Here is a 13,837-nt window from a genome sequence, read left to right as displayed (position 1 = left end):
CCGGTCACGTGGCTGCGCGCGCCGGCCAAGCGGACATGAGCCCCCGGGGCCTGCTGGCCCTGCCCGGGGCCCTGGCCCTGCTGCTGGCGCTGGGCCCCTGCGGCCTGGGGGCCCGGGGTAAGTGGGGGTCTGCGGGCCCGCCCCGCCGCCACCCGGGGCCCCACCCGCTGAGCACCGCGCCTTGCAGCCCACAGAGCCCTGGACCCCGACTTCCGCGAGAGCTACTTCGAGCAGCTTCTGGACCATTTCAACTTCGAGAGGTTTGGCAACAAGACTTTCCTGCAGCGGTTCTTGGTGTCAGGTGAGCTCATCTGGGGACCCCCAGCCCCGAGAGGCCTGCCACACACCTCACACGACCCTTCCTGTCTGCGCCCCACAGAGAAGTTCTGGAAAAGGGGTGAGGGGCCCCTGTTCTTCTACACGGGCAATGAGGGGGACGTGTGGACCTTCGCCAACAACTCGGGGTTCATCCTGGAGCTGGCGGCGCAGCAGGCGGCCCTGGTTGTCTTTGCGGAGCACGTGGGTGCAGGGCGGGGCGGGGTGGGGGTGGGCGGAGGCCGCTCAGTGTCCCCAGGCGGCCGCGGGGGGCGGGGCGGCGGCCTCATTGGCCCATGCCGCCCCCAGAGGTACTACGGAAGGTCGCTCCCGTTCGGGGAGCAATCCACGCAGCGCGGCCACACGGAGCTGCTGACGGTGGAGCAGGCGCTGGCTGACTTCGCCCGGCTACTCCAGGCGCTGCGGCGGGACCTCGGGGCCCCGGACACCCCCGTCATCGCCTTTGGCGGGAGGTGGGTCCTCGCCATCTCCTTTCTCTCCTCGGGACGAGTGCGCACCCAGGCCCAGGGCTGACCCTTCTGCGGGTCTTAAACATTTCAGGTCCTTCTCGGGCACGGGGGGTGTGGGGCTGAGGAGGAGAAGCGGGCATTGCTGGGACGCAGCCCCTACCTACTGCCTGAGTTGCCCTGGGTGGGCAGGGCCACAGCCTTGATCCTGCACCCCAAACAGCTACGGGGGGATGCTTAGCGCTTACATGAGGATGAAGTACCCCCACCTGGTGGCCGGGGCGCTGGCGGCCAGCGCGCCTGTGGTGTCAGTGGCTGGCCTTGGGGACGCCTACCAGTTCTTCCGGGACGTCTCTGCAGTGAGTGAGGGGTCAGTGGGGGTGGGGGGCTCTGGGGAGCCGGCCTCAGCTGCAGCCACCCCTTCTCCTTCCTCCAGGACTTCGAGGGCCAGGGTCCCAAGTGTGCCCAGGGTGTGCGGGACGCCTTCCGGCAGATCAATGACTTGTTCCTACAGGGAGGTGAGAGGACGCACCCCAACCCCTTGTACCCCTGCCCTGCCACCCACCCGCCTGCCAGCAGCCTCCAGAGGCCTCGTCTCCCCCCTCCCGGCAGCCTACGGCACAGTCAGCCAGGAGTTTGGCACCTGCCATCCACTTTCGGGCTGGAAGGACCTGGTCCAGCTCTTTGGGTTTGCCCGGAACGCCTTCACCATGCTGGCCATGATGGACTACCCGTACCCCACCGACTTCCTGGGGCACCTTCCCGCCAACCCTGTCCAGGCAAGTTGCCTGCACCTGCGGACAGGGAAGGGCCCAGCTGCCCAGGGTGGTTGGTGCCAGCCGGCCTCGGGGCCGCGCGCCCCTCTGTGGCCTGGAGCCAGGGAAGGGCAGGTGGGGAGGGGACTGCAGACCGCAAGGGGGTCTCTGCTGAGGTGCTCCAATGGTGCCCCCCAACTAGGTGGCCTGTAACCGGCTGCTGAGTGAGAGCCAGAGGATCAAGGGGCTCCGAGCGCTGGCAGGTGCGCCTGCCTCTCAGCCCTGGGCCGGTGTTGAGAGTGGGGGTCCTGGTGTAGGTGGGAAGGCAGGTGGGCTGTGGGGAGGAGTCTGGGGGGCCTCAGGGCCCAGGACACCTCCACCATCACTTTGGGTAGGAAGTGGCCATCGCCTTCCTGGCCCAGCCTGGGGCTCATGTTCCAAGGGGCTGCGGGGGTCCCAGCGGTGAGGGCAGGAGGTGCTAGTGCAGGCCCAGGGGCCCCACTCTTCCCGGCATGAGGCCCGAGCCCTGACGCCGGCAGGAGCCCCCAAGTGGGCAGAGGGGTGTCCCGGCGCCTGGCCTCAGCACTCCCTCCCCCAGGGCTGGTGTATAACTCCTCGGGCACGGAGCCCTGTTACGACATCTACCGGCAGTACCAGGCCTGTGCCGACCCCACGGGCTGCGGCTCAGGCCCCAACGCCAAGGCCTGGGACTACCAGGTATGGGGTGGGGGCTGGGACCACAAGGATGGGGGACTGGGACTGCAGGGGTGGGGTAGGGGCTGGGACCGCAGTGCTGGAGTGCTGAGTGGGCATCCTGCCCACAGGCCTGCACCGAGATCAGCCTGACCTTCTCCAGCAACAACGTGACGGACCTCTTCCCCGCGCTGCCATTCACTGAGGAGCTCCGCCAGCAGTACTGCCTGGACACGTGGGGCGTGTGGCCGCGGCGGGACTGGCTGCACACCTGCTTCGGGGGGGCCGGTGAGGCTCCGGGGAAGAGTCTGCACTGAGCTGGCAAAGCTGGGGTCCAAGCTTCCCTGCAGCTCGCAGAGGTTGGGGCCTGGCCCGGTCCCCCAACCACTCTGTCCCTTTCAGACCTCAGAGCTGCCAGCAACATCATCTTCTCCAACGGTGACCTGGACCCCTGGGCAGGAGGCGGGGTGAGTCACCGGGGCCTTGTTGGATGGTAACTGTCCCGTGCAGGCTTCCCCTGTGGGTTTGGAAAATCTCCCCAGGGAGCCCACTTTGCTGTGCCCACGTACACACTGGTCTGTGCTCCCTCACCTCCTCCTGGGCCTTTTCCTGACGGGACGGGGACCAGGCCTCTATGGGACTAGTAGAGGCCACACAGTCACCTTGAGTCACAGCACTGGTTGCGCCTGCAGTGGGACAAGTGGGCTGTTGGGAGACTGGGACTGGCTGCCTGGGCTCACGCCTCACATGTGACGGGCATCTTGACTGACAGATCCTGAGAAACCTGAGTGCTTCCATCCTCGCCGTCACCATCCGTGGCGGAGCCCACCATCTCGACCTCAGGTACGGCCCTGGCCTGGGTGGGATGCTGTGCCTGGCCTGGCCCACGGCTGGACATGGCCGGGGGAGCTGTGAGGCCCAGGTCTGTCTGCCCACTGAGTGTCCCTGCCCCCCACCTGCTCTGCAGAGAGTCCAACCCGGCAGACCCCCCATCCGTCTTGGAGGCACGCCAGCTGGAGGCCACGTTCATCCGCCAATGGGTTGCGGAGGCCAGGCGGACACAGCATGCTGTCTCGGAGGCTGAGGGGCGCTCCCCCAGCTAGAACCTAAGGGGACAGAGGGGTACCAGCCTCTCGTCAGCCATGGTTAATAAAAGTAATGTCTTCCACTCGCCGTGCACCACTGGGGTGATGGGGGGAGGGTGGCCTTCACGTGGCCAGGTGAACTGACACCAGAATCCAGGCCATCTGAGTGCCTCCCAGCCCTGCTCTCATGTCTTCTCAATGTCACCACCACCGTGACTGTCCTCCAGGGAGCCCTGCCCCCAGCCTCCTGGTCCATCTCTGGGGGACTTGAACATGGGGCAAGAGGCTGCCTAAGGCTTCATGTCAGGGCAGATGAGGGGACCGGTCCTTCCTGCCACACAGCGCCTGCGAGGCCCTGCAAGCCCTCTGACGGCCATGGGGTGGGGACGAGAGGCCACTTCAGGACAGGCAGGCACCTTCCCAAGCACAGGATGTGCAGAACTGGACAAATGGGCAGCTGTGGGAGTGGGGCCTGCAGGATACGTGAGCCCAGGCCCAGCACAGGCCTGTCGGGTGCTTGGAGCAGCTCTGGCTTCTGGAAGTGATGAGGTCACTGGTCCTAGGGGGCGAGGGACCCCCCAGGCCAAGGCCTAGGTTTGTCTTCTCTGGGGAAATTGCCCCAGTCGGTCCTAGGGGAAAGAACACCCCCACAGGCCGGAGAAGTGTGCAGTGGGGGACACCATGGGCCTGACCTCAATGGACTGTGTGTGTGACCGGCCCCCTGGCCCCAGTCCTAGCCAGGCGTCAGGACACAGACTCCTACAACACAGGGACACTAGTTGGAGCGCATCTCCTTTATCCTGACTGAAGGCCACTCCACCGGGGGGGCCTGGGAGCAGAGGCACTTGGCACCCGCCCACCAGACCCTGCAGGATCCCTGAGTCCAACATGTCAACATCACAGCCAGACAGAAGCCCTGGGCCAAGGGGGTCACAGGTGCCCCCCAAGACCTTGTGTCAGCACACAGTCACAGGCCAAGACCCCAAGGCTGAGCCACACCCTGGCATCTGCTTGGCTCTCGCCTCCCAACACAGTAAGGGGCCTGGGGACCCCCAGAGGTCCGGGGGTTACTGGGGGCCAGGACCCTGTGGCGCCTGTGCACTGCCCCACAGGACGTTCGGGGTGCAGGAATGTAAGTCATGATTGAGATTTCTCAGCAGGGAGGGGAAGGCCCGGCGGACGGGGTCCCCTGAACCACAGCACTGGCCACTTCCTCCTTGTGCTTAACGGTGTCCTGACGGAACCACAGACAAAGAGCCCACAGGCAGGCGGAGGGCCTGCCACCACGGCCACCCCAAGTGCCTCCTGAAGCCTGGAGACGTCCTGGCCCAGCGCCTCCGGGCCTGTAACCAGCTGGGCAGACGCCACATGGCCAAAGTCAGAGAAGGGAGGACCCACCCAGGGCCAGTGTCCTCCTGACAGGCGCCTGCAAGCGAGGCAGTGACAGACCCCAGGGCAGCGTCCACACGGGAATTGCCATCCTAAGCAGGGGCCCAGATGGGCAGGGGGTGGGCCTCGGTGTTGAACACGTAGGCGTCCAGGCTGAGAAGGTGGGGGTCGTCAGAGAAGAGCAGATACAGGTACTTCAGCGTCTCCCCCAGGAAGAAGCTCTCCATCTTGTCCCTGGGCTGGGGATTGCGGGGATCCTGGACATTGCTGATGGAGGAATAGCCACCCGAGGGCACCTGCAAAGAGCCAAGGCCACGGTGTCACCGGTGCAGGCACAGCCCTCAAGGGGGCTGCCAGCCAGCGGCACCCCAAAGCTCCCCACCTCACTGCAGCAGTACAGCCCTGGCACAGCCTGGGCTGGGGAACAGTGAGGCCACAAGGGGACTGGCTGCCCTGAGGTCAACTGTGGTCCTTCCCGAGACCCCAGGTGATGCCCACTGCCCTTAAGTGACCAATGGGAAGTGTGGCCTCCAGACCCTGCGGAGGTCACCTCACAATCCCAGAACCCACTGCCTCACCAAGACGGAGCAAAAGTCAGGCCTCAGCTCTTCCTAGCAGGTGGCGGAGCCTGGGTGGGGCCTGATCCTCTCTGAGCTATGGACCCTGATGGTCAGAGAGGTGGCTGGGCCCGAGGACAGTGGGGGGTACTGTGGTCTTGGTGCCCATCCTGGGGAGCAGCGGCCCAGAGGCCATCCTAGGTAGAGCAGAGCTGCCCAGGCCACACGGAGGATCCAGGGGGACACAGCAGGGACCCTCCCCAACCAGCGGCCCCTCGAGACAGGACGGAAGAATGCCCTGGCCCCAAGACCCTGGGTCCCACCAGGGAAGGGCCAGGTCATCCCAGAGGCCACAGGGAAGGTGAGCGCGAGGCGCGCACCCGTGTGTAGGTGTTGAAGCTCTGCAGAATCTCCCAGCCCCAGTCCTGGTACTTGCGCTCCCCCGTGAGGCGGTACAGGTAGAACAAGCTCTCCACCGTCTCGGGACGCAGCAGGTTGTGCCTGTCAGCCGGCTGGGGACACAGGTGTGGTGTGAGGTCTACATAGTGCCCTGTACCCAAATCCAGCCCTGTCCTGGGCCATCCTGACCGCTCACCTTGACCTGCACGTCCTTCTGGCCCTTCTGCGCGTACAGGTTGAAATGCACGATCTCAGGGCTCAGCCCGGTCTCCATCTGCCTGTTCATTTGATAGCAGGTGTCCATGAGGGCCCGGGCCAGCTCCAAGTGCTCAGCGGGCAGGCCGTGGTGGGTGCCCAGGGCCAGCGTCCCTGGCAGGAAGCACACCAGGTGGTCCTGAAATGGAAGGGTCTCCTCACCACTGTAGAGCCATCGGCCTCGGGGGGACACCCAGGTCCAGCATTGCCCCAGTGCCCCCCCCGCCCCAAACCCTCAGCCGCCACAGCTGCGGGAGCAGGACATGCAGGTCCAGCCCATGGAGCTCAATGTGGACAGATGAGCTGGTGGGAGGACACCTGCATCCTGGGGAGCAAGCCTGGCCCAGCCTCTCCCCACCCCTCCAACCACATGGAGCACCAGCTGCCACAGCACGGACAGCCCAGGCCCTTCATCCCACATCCACCTGTGACACCTCACGCTCCTTGGCCACAATGTAGTCCTCTCCTGGTCCAGACGCGGAGCCCCCGGGCCCTACCCCCAGCTGCGCCCGCACCATGCCGGTGCTCACCATCTTGGCACTGAAGCGCCCATGGGTGAGCTCCCCCACGAAGGTGAGCTTGCTGGGCTCCGACTTGCGCAGCAGATGCTTCTTGATCCCCTCAATGGCTTCCAGGTAGTCGTCCAGCAACCTGGGAGGCCAGATGGTCCCGTCAGCCTGACCAGACGAGTGCCTGGGCCAGCCTCCGGGCACCAAACCCTGAGGTGCCACATGCACACTCGTGGCTACAAGGTCTGGCCCTGCCTGCGTGGCACAAGCCAGCCTGAGGGGGGGGGAGGCCTGGGACGGCTCAGCCCGCGGGGCCAGAGCAGCACCTTCTGCTCCCTGAACGGGGCTGGTCTTTCTGACCAGCCTGAGGCCCTGCAGCTCCCTGATGGAGACGGCCAGGGTCCCTGCCTGGGAGTCGGCCTGGAGCCATGCACCCCAGTCCGGGTCACAGCATCCCCGGGCTGGACGCAGTAGGCAGACCGCTGCAGACCCCGACGCGTCTGTTTACTAGGGTTTGCCAACGTGCGCGAGGGGCTGCTGCACCGCTGTCTGGGAAGCGTCACGTTAAGCACCAGAGTGACGTGCAGAGGAAGGGAGGCCCTGGTGTCCTGGCACCTTCTGCTCAGGAGGAACGCACGGAGCTGCCCCCACTGCCACCTCGGCCAACGGGAGGGGGCTGGGCCCGGCGGCCTCACCGCGTGTCCTGCTTGCCGCCCTGGACCCACTGCTTCAGCAGGTACTCGTAGTAGCTGTCGGCCCTGGCGCCCAGGGTGAGCACGCCCACGTGGGTGAAGAGGCCGCTGTGCGTGTTGATGAACATGGGCACCAGCCCGTCCTTCTTCCCCGACAGGGAGTGGACGTGCCGCGTCACCTCCTCTGCGGCCTCCTGGGAAGAGGGGAGAGGGCGGGTGAGCGAGGGCGCCGGGCAGCCGGGGCTGCGTGTGCTCGGCCGGGACAGATCCGCCCGGGGCAGCGAGAGGGCCTGAGTCCTGGCTGCTGCTTCCTCGGCCCACGCCGCCCACGACCGGCCATCCCTAGGACCACAGGGCTGACCTTGCCCTCTGGGCAGGAGGACCGTGCCTGAAGCCCCCAGCCCTGGGGCTCGTGGTCGCCTGCCCTGCTTCCTGGAGGGGGCAGTCACTCCCGCGCCTGAGCCCAGCGTTGCTGCTAACAGTCAGCTGGCCCTGACCCGTTTACCCCCCAAGACCCACCCAACCTGAGCACCATGAGCCGCCGGCTCTGTCAGGGCCCCAGGGACACCGCTGGACCAGGGCGGGCAGGACAGAGGCTCGCCCGCGCGTCAGCCCCCCGGCCGCAAGATCCAGGACCAACGTCCGCCCCGGCGGCGCCCGCTGCGCTGAGGCAGAGACCCTGCCGGGCGCGAGGCCTCCGTGCCTGAAATTTCTTGGCTCCCGTGAGGCGAGAAAGCTCGCGGAACTCCAGCTGGATGCTCGTCACCTCGGCCACTGTGCTGTCCGACGTCCACCAGGGCGGGTGGGCCACTCCGGTGCCGATGTTCACGTCGGAGTACGGGATCTTGGAGGGCGTCTGGAACGCAGGCATCAGCCGATTCCCAAAGTCTTCCTGGAACACACGCCGTGAGGGGTCACCACCGTCCGCCGTCGCTGAGAGGCCACGTCTGCCCTTCAGGACGTGGACGCCCTGCCCGCTTCCATCCAACTACAGGACAGACGGGAGCCTGCGGGCTCCACGAGGCCCTGGCACCACCGCAGCAGCGGGAGCCGGACGCACAGGCGGAGTGACATCCCTGTGGCTGAAGGGGGCCGAGCCGTGCTGCTGGAAGACAAACACGCTCCAGAGGAGCAGAGTGGAGACACCCCCCGCCCCGGAACCCCCGCTGAGCACGAGCCCAGGCCCCCGAGGGCACGGGCCCCCGTGGCACCACGACACTCACGGCTTTCTTCAGGAAGAGCGCGTCCCCAGACAGGTGGTAGGCACTCAGAAGCCCCCCCAAGATCCGGATGGTGCTCTCAAACAGGTTGACGTCCACATCTTTCTGAAATCGTAACTTCCTGGACACCCACCTCCTGGCTTCTCCAAATTCTATGACAGGAAACGGGGGAGGGTAGAGGACATGCTCAGTGAGGGGAGCCCATCTTGTTCCTGAGGGTGCAAAGGCACAAACCCCAAATCTTCAGGTCTGACCACAGACAGGCTGCTGTGCAGCTGGGAAGCCACTCAGCTGTGAGCACCGGGGGCAGACGAGCAGAGGCCATGGCACAAGGACCACGTAACTCGGTGGCAGTGCTCAGCCTTTCAGAAAATGCCCATCTAGGAGTAACTGACACCACCAATCCCAGTTTGCCCCGGCTGTGTGGCACGATGTGGACATTAGGGACAGACTCCGTGCTGCCACCTGCCGCCACAGGGCCACATCCCACTCTCGCAGGGACGCTTGGACATGAGGAGACAGGAAGTGCCCGCAACCAGCACGCCCACCCGTCACCCAGGGAAGCGAAGCCCGTGGGGCGGACACAGTGGGTGTGACCCGGCGGGCTCGGCCGCTGCTGGGAGACCACAGGTACCTTTCTTCAGCCCCAGAATCCACATGGTGTCCAGGGAGTCGATAAGCGTGAGGCCGAGACCGAACCACTCGCTGAAGGACTGGGACACGGGCTTCAGCTCGTCGTGGCCCCAGGCGAACTTGCGGTACCCCGCCCATGCGTGGAGGAAGGCGTCTACCACAGCCTTCTGGCGCTCGTTAGGGGAGGCTGCGGGGAGGGAAGCGGGTCATGGGGAGCTGGGCCTGGCCAGAGAGACAGAGCCCCTCCATGGTTCCAAAGGGCACTGATGGCCCGGGAGACACTGTCCAGGGCAGCAGCGGATGGCACGAAGGTCTGGGTGCAGTGCCGGGGCTCAGGCCTTCGGAGCTGCACGTGACTGTCATGGCCCCAGGGGCCTCTGACGACAGCCTGGCCTCCTGTCTCCCTGACTCGGTCCCACCCACGGCACCAGGGCCTGGCAGGCACCCTCTGGGCCACAGGGAGCACTTGGTGAGCAAAGGCACTGGAGACCACAGACCAGTGACAGTCACGCTGGCTGTGCTGGCCACTGGGGCTTGAGAACGCCAACTGTGACAGGAGCCAGCGACAAGGACCAGGCCACTTCGTCCCTTGTGGACCCAGGCCTGGCGCCTTCCAAGGGGAGGAGCAGTGGGACGGACACCCCGTGGCCCCTCTGCAGCCTGCCTGCCGCGCCCACAGTGCACCCGGGGGCTCTGCTCCCCACACGGCAGGACCACACGGCGGCCGTGCCCAGGAAGACGCGGCTCTGGCTCACACCCCGTGTCCGCGCTGCAGGGCTGGAGGCCTCCCCTCGCGAGAGCCAAGCTTTGCTGTCCGTTCAAAGGCTACACGGTTGCTCTGCGTCCCCACAGGCCCAGCTGCCGGCCCCGCTCTGGGCGCCCTCGTCCTCCCTCATGGAGGTGCCAGCACCCAGCAGGCCCCCAGCTACTGGGGTCCGAATGTGGGGACCCACCCAGTCGCCTGAGGCCCTTGGGCCTGGGGGTGACACCGAGGGGCAGCTGTCTCCACATCCCCAAGCCCCTCTTGGACCAGACACAGGTGGAAAGACGGGCCTCCCACACACGCATGTCCGGGATCACAGCCAGAGGCGGATTTAACAGCAGGCGCACCGGGCGCACGCCCTGGGCCCCGACTTCTGAACGCCCTGCAAAACCCCAACTTTATACTTTATTCTAATGACACCAAGTTTGGTTTCATTACTACGCTGCATAAAATATGGTTAACATGTATTTTTATTTCCGTCTCTTTTTTCTAAGGGACCCAATATTTCCTTCTGCATCCGAGGCCTCAACCGACCTTAATCTGCCTCTGACCACAGCCCTGGACACTGGACAATGTCCAGGAACCACATGCAGTCAGCCACCAGGCCTCTGAGGAGTGTACGATCCCAAGGGCCTGGGTGCCAAGGGCCGACCGACCTCGGAGGGGCAGGTGGCACGCCACCCCACTGTGTGCCCACACGCCCTGTCAGGATGCCCAGGTGGGGCCCGGAGCACGCAGGTGCGGCCTTACCTCGTTGCTCCTGAACCCGGGGTGCCTGCGAGGAGGGCCTGCTGAGGGCCTCTGCCTTTCTGGAAGGGGGTTCAGTGTCCTGCTCCAGCTCTATCACTGCTCCCCGCCAGCTTCAGGGACAGAGGAGCCGTCAGCAGCGCAGGGGCCGGGACGCAGGCACCCGTGGCAGCCGCCTAGCTGGGCTCGGCCTCCCCTCCAAGCCAGGCGACTAGGAGGCAGGTCCCCCGCCCCACCCCGGGCCCACTCTTTGGGTGGGACAGAGGCTGCCTGCTTCCAAAGGAAGAGGCATCAGCCACATGCTGGTTCTCTCCCCGTGTTTCAGAAAAGACACCAGCACGGTGGCCTCTGCCTCCCACATGTTCAGACCCGGGTCAGCTGCTCCTGGTACCTGGCGACCGTCCTCTGTGGGTTCTGATCCTGGTGAGCCTCGTCCATCGCCTCCTCCCTCCTCCTGGTGTCGCTCTGCCCCCCGTCCTCTGAGTCTCTGCTGGGGGCTCTGATCTGCAGGTTGGGGGGGCCCCGCCGGGAGTGCCTCTGAGGTTTCTGGGAAAACATAAGAGTCACACATGAGAAGAATTCAAATGCCTTGAGCTGCCCCTTCCTCATCCAGGCCCTGCTGGATTTCAGCTCCCTGAACCAGCCCCGCCCCTGCCTTGGGCCGCTCCCTGGATCAGGCCCTGCCCCTGACTCTACCCAGAGCCAGGGGATCCTCAGCCTTCAGGCTGCAGTGCAGCGTCCTGTCCTCCAGGGGCTGCCCCTCGCCAGGGCCCAGCCTCCTCTGCAGGTGTCAGCCCTGCCCTCCCAGGAGGCCTGTGTGGGCCACCTGCTGTTCCCGGCGCCTCAGCTGGCTCTCGCACCAGCCTGCAGCTGCAGGCGAGGAGGGGCGGGGCTGCTCTGTTTACCACCTAACCCAGGGTCTGGAGCCCAGCAGATGCGCAACTGAGAACGGAGGGAGGAGCAAGCCTCCTTCCTTCCCCGGGTGCCGTCCACCCAGTGCAGAACAAGGAATGAGGTGGAAAGGCAAACCGATGGCAAGAAAAAGCACCCTTCCCAACTGGTGCGGGCCTTACAAATGCCGTCCTGACGCTTCTGGGACTCAGCCCGCCGCTGCTCGTCGGAGTACCTGAGGTGGCGGCCACGGGCCGTTTCCTGGGCCGGCACCTGCCTTCCAAGGAGCTGGCAAGACGGGCGGGTTTGCTGGCCTCACCTTCAGCTCTTCTGCTGACCTGCCATTCGGGGCTGAACAAGAGAAGCTGTTGAACTCAAACGTGCCACCAGGACGCTCTGTAGAAAACACCCACAGAGGTGTTATTTCTAACAAAGGACGCGAGAACCTTGGGACGTCGCCAAAGTGCATTCAAGGATGGAAAGAACCAAACCTTCCGGAAGCACTCGGCCACTTCTGTCCTCGTCCGCAGCCCACGACCACAAACACCCCGCCCTAGTGCTTCCACTCCAGGAAGGACACAAGGCGACCTGCGGCAGCGCCTTCACTTCCCTCCCACGATTCCCAAGCGCAGAGAAATTCAGAGGATTCTCTGTCTGCACCCACTCTCCGCCCGGCCCTTTCCAAACACAGGGCAGCACGTGTTGTGAAATTCACGGGGCACACGTGGGGGGAGCGGTCAACCTCGGTGCAGAGGATGGAGGCTGGCCCCAGAGCCGACACGCAGGAGACACCCCGTGGCCTCGCAAGGGCTGAAAACGCTCCACGCGCCTCCCCTCCGGAGCTCCCGCCGCGGTTTAAGGTGGACGGCGAGATGGCTCCCGCCCGTCAGCGCTCCGCGGGCTACGGAGCTCACGGGGAGGATACCTTTCCACGGGTCGGCCACGCTGGTGTAGGACAGGAGCCCACAGAGCATCAGAAACGCCAGGACGAAGAGAATCACGTTCCGCTGTAATCTCGACAGCTGCTTCCATTTCTGGGGGGAGGGGAGCAGAAAGCGACACTTTTGACTGAGAATAACACACGCGGAGTTCTCGCCGCTCGCCGCTCGCACAAACTCGGGCCGACGAGTGAGGTCCGGCGTGGGCTGTCCCGTTTCGGGACCGCGGGCCGTTCCCTCGCAGCGGGGTGGTGGCGGGGCCTACCGAAGGGGACCGAATGCCCGGGGACCGGTAAGGGGAGGATGAAGCGGACGCAGGGTCCCCGTGCGCGCCCGGCCTGGGCAGCGGAGAAAGACCCGCAACGCGCGCGTCTGGGCTCGGGCCCCGCGGCACCTGCACCTGCACCTGCACCTGCCCTTGCCCAGATGCCGTGTGTGGACGCGCCGCGCGGCCCGAGGCCCTGGAACGCACCGGGCATTCCCGTGGCCGAGGTCACGCCCCCGGCACCGGGGGGAAAGGCATCTGGGGAAGCTCAGGCTTCCGTTCGGGGCGGAGACGGCGCGGCCGCCCGGGAACCCGCTGGGGGAGCGTCGGCCCCGCCCGTGCCGCAGAGTCCGGCCTGCGGACGGCGCGCCGGGGCTGCGGAGACGCCAGGGCGCGCGGGAACGACCCTCACCCGCCAGCACGAGCGGCGCCGCCGGGTTTTGCTGCCGTCGTCGCTCTGGCCTAGGCTCAGCGTCACCGAGATGAAGTCCCGGTGCGGCGCGGGCGGCGCCGGCGGGTACATGCCAGCGGCGGAGACGGCCCGGGGGGCCCCGCCCGCTGGCGGCGTCAAGAGGCTGGGCTGCGAGAGGGGCCGGAGGCTCCGTTCTTCGGGCAGCGGCGGGCAGCCATCGCAGCGCCGGCAACACCCCGCCCATCGCGCTCGCCGCCAATGCGCGTGCGCCGCGCCCTCTTAACCCCACTGCGCGTGCGCCCGGCCGGGCCGCCCCTGCGTCTCCCGGCTCCCGAGCCTGCGCGTTGACCTCACACCGCGGACGCCGGTGCCCTGCGGCGCCTGCGCACCGAGTGTGGGCGTGGCCTCGACTACGGCCCGCCCCCCGGGGCGGTGTCCCCCGGCTTCCCTGTCCTGGACGCCGCCTGCGCCCACAGCCCGGCTGCCCCGGGTCCTGTGGTCAATGAGGACAGGCCGGCCGCTCCGCCTTGTTGGCGCGAGGCCGGGGGATGGCGGGGCCGGGGGGGGCGGGGCCGCGGCGGGGCGGCCACCTGGACCCGTGTAGCCGTCGCGGTGCACACCGCCGCCCTGCGCCGCTGGGTTTCCACCTATCAGACATGCTGGTTTGGGGGGCGCACCGGCGTTCCGTCCCGGCAGCCCTGGCCGTGACCTCTCTGGGTGTCTGCGGGGCTCCCCGCTGTGGGGCCTCCTGCGCCACACCTGGCTCACCGAAACCTGCCCCAGGGGTTCCTGAAACGGAGTGGGGGAAGGATCCCCGAAGTCCCCACAGGCCGTGGTTCGGGGGTGGGGGAG

The 13,837-nt window shown here is 66.4% G+C and overlaps 2 protein-coding genes across 4 annotated transcripts; one reads left to right on the top strand and one right to left on the bottom strand.

The window, feature by feature from the left end:
* Positions 1-3,398, top strand: DPP7 (dipeptidyl peptidase 7). Of its 2 annotated transcripts, XM_090275033.1 has the most exons (13): positions 1-117; positions 188-301; positions 380-519; positions 625-788; positions 1,006-1,141; positions 1,219-1,300; positions 1,395-1,561; positions 1,740-1,800; positions 2,136-2,254; positions 2,362-2,518; positions 2,633-2,697; positions 3,003-3,073; positions 3,198-3,398. In XM_090275033.1, exons 1-13 carry the CDS (start codon positions 36-38, stop codon positions 3,331-3,333), a joined length of 1,494 nt encoding a protein of 497 aa, XP_090131159.1. In that variant the 5' UTR covers positions 1-35; the 3' UTR covers positions 3,334-3,398. The 2 variants fall into 2 exon arrangements, with proteins under 2 accessions (XP_090131159.1, XP_090131158.1); XM_090275032.1 differs by lacking the exons at positions 3,003-3,073; positions 3,198-3,398 and having other exon boundaries at positions 1,740-1,827; positions 2,633-2,742.
* Positions 3,399-4,090: 692 nt separating this feature from the next.
* MAN1B1 (mannosidase alpha class 1B member 1) lies at positions 4,091-13,231 on the bottom strand. 2 transcript variants are annotated; one of them, XM_090275030.1, is made up of 13 exons: positions 12,986-13,231; positions 12,296-12,404; positions 11,553-11,721; positions 10,871-11,025; positions 10,483-10,592; positions 8,971-9,156; positions 8,340-8,488; positions 7,820-8,008; positions 7,120-7,310; positions 6,446-6,566; positions 5,857-6,054; positions 5,642-5,773; positions 4,091-5,000 (listed from the first exon to the last, which is right to left on the bottom strand). In XM_090275030.1, the coding sequence occupies exons 1-13, from the start codon at positions 13,227-13,229 to the stop codon at positions 4,797-4,799; spliced, it is 2,157 nt and encodes a 718-aa protein (XP_090131156.1). In that variant the 5' UTR covers positions 13,230-13,231; the 3' UTR covers positions 4,091-4,796. The 2 variants fall into 2 exon arrangements, with proteins under 2 accessions (XP_090131156.1, XP_090131157.1); XM_090275031.1 differs by having other exon boundaries at positions 11,606-11,721.
* Positions 13,232-13,837: the final 606 nt, after the last annotated feature.

Source organism: Furipterus horrens, unplaced genomic scaffold, assembly GCF_987537825.1.
Source record: "Furipterus horrens unplaced genomic scaffold, mFurHor1.1.pri manual_scaffold_4, whole genome shotgun sequence".
In the NCBI taxonomy this organism is placed as follows: domain Eukaryota; kingdom Metazoa; phylum Chordata; class Mammalia; order Chiroptera; family Furipteridae; genus Furipterus; species Furipterus horrens.
Note: the sequence above shows the minus strand (reverse complement) of the source record. Positions and strands in the feature narration are given on the sequence as shown.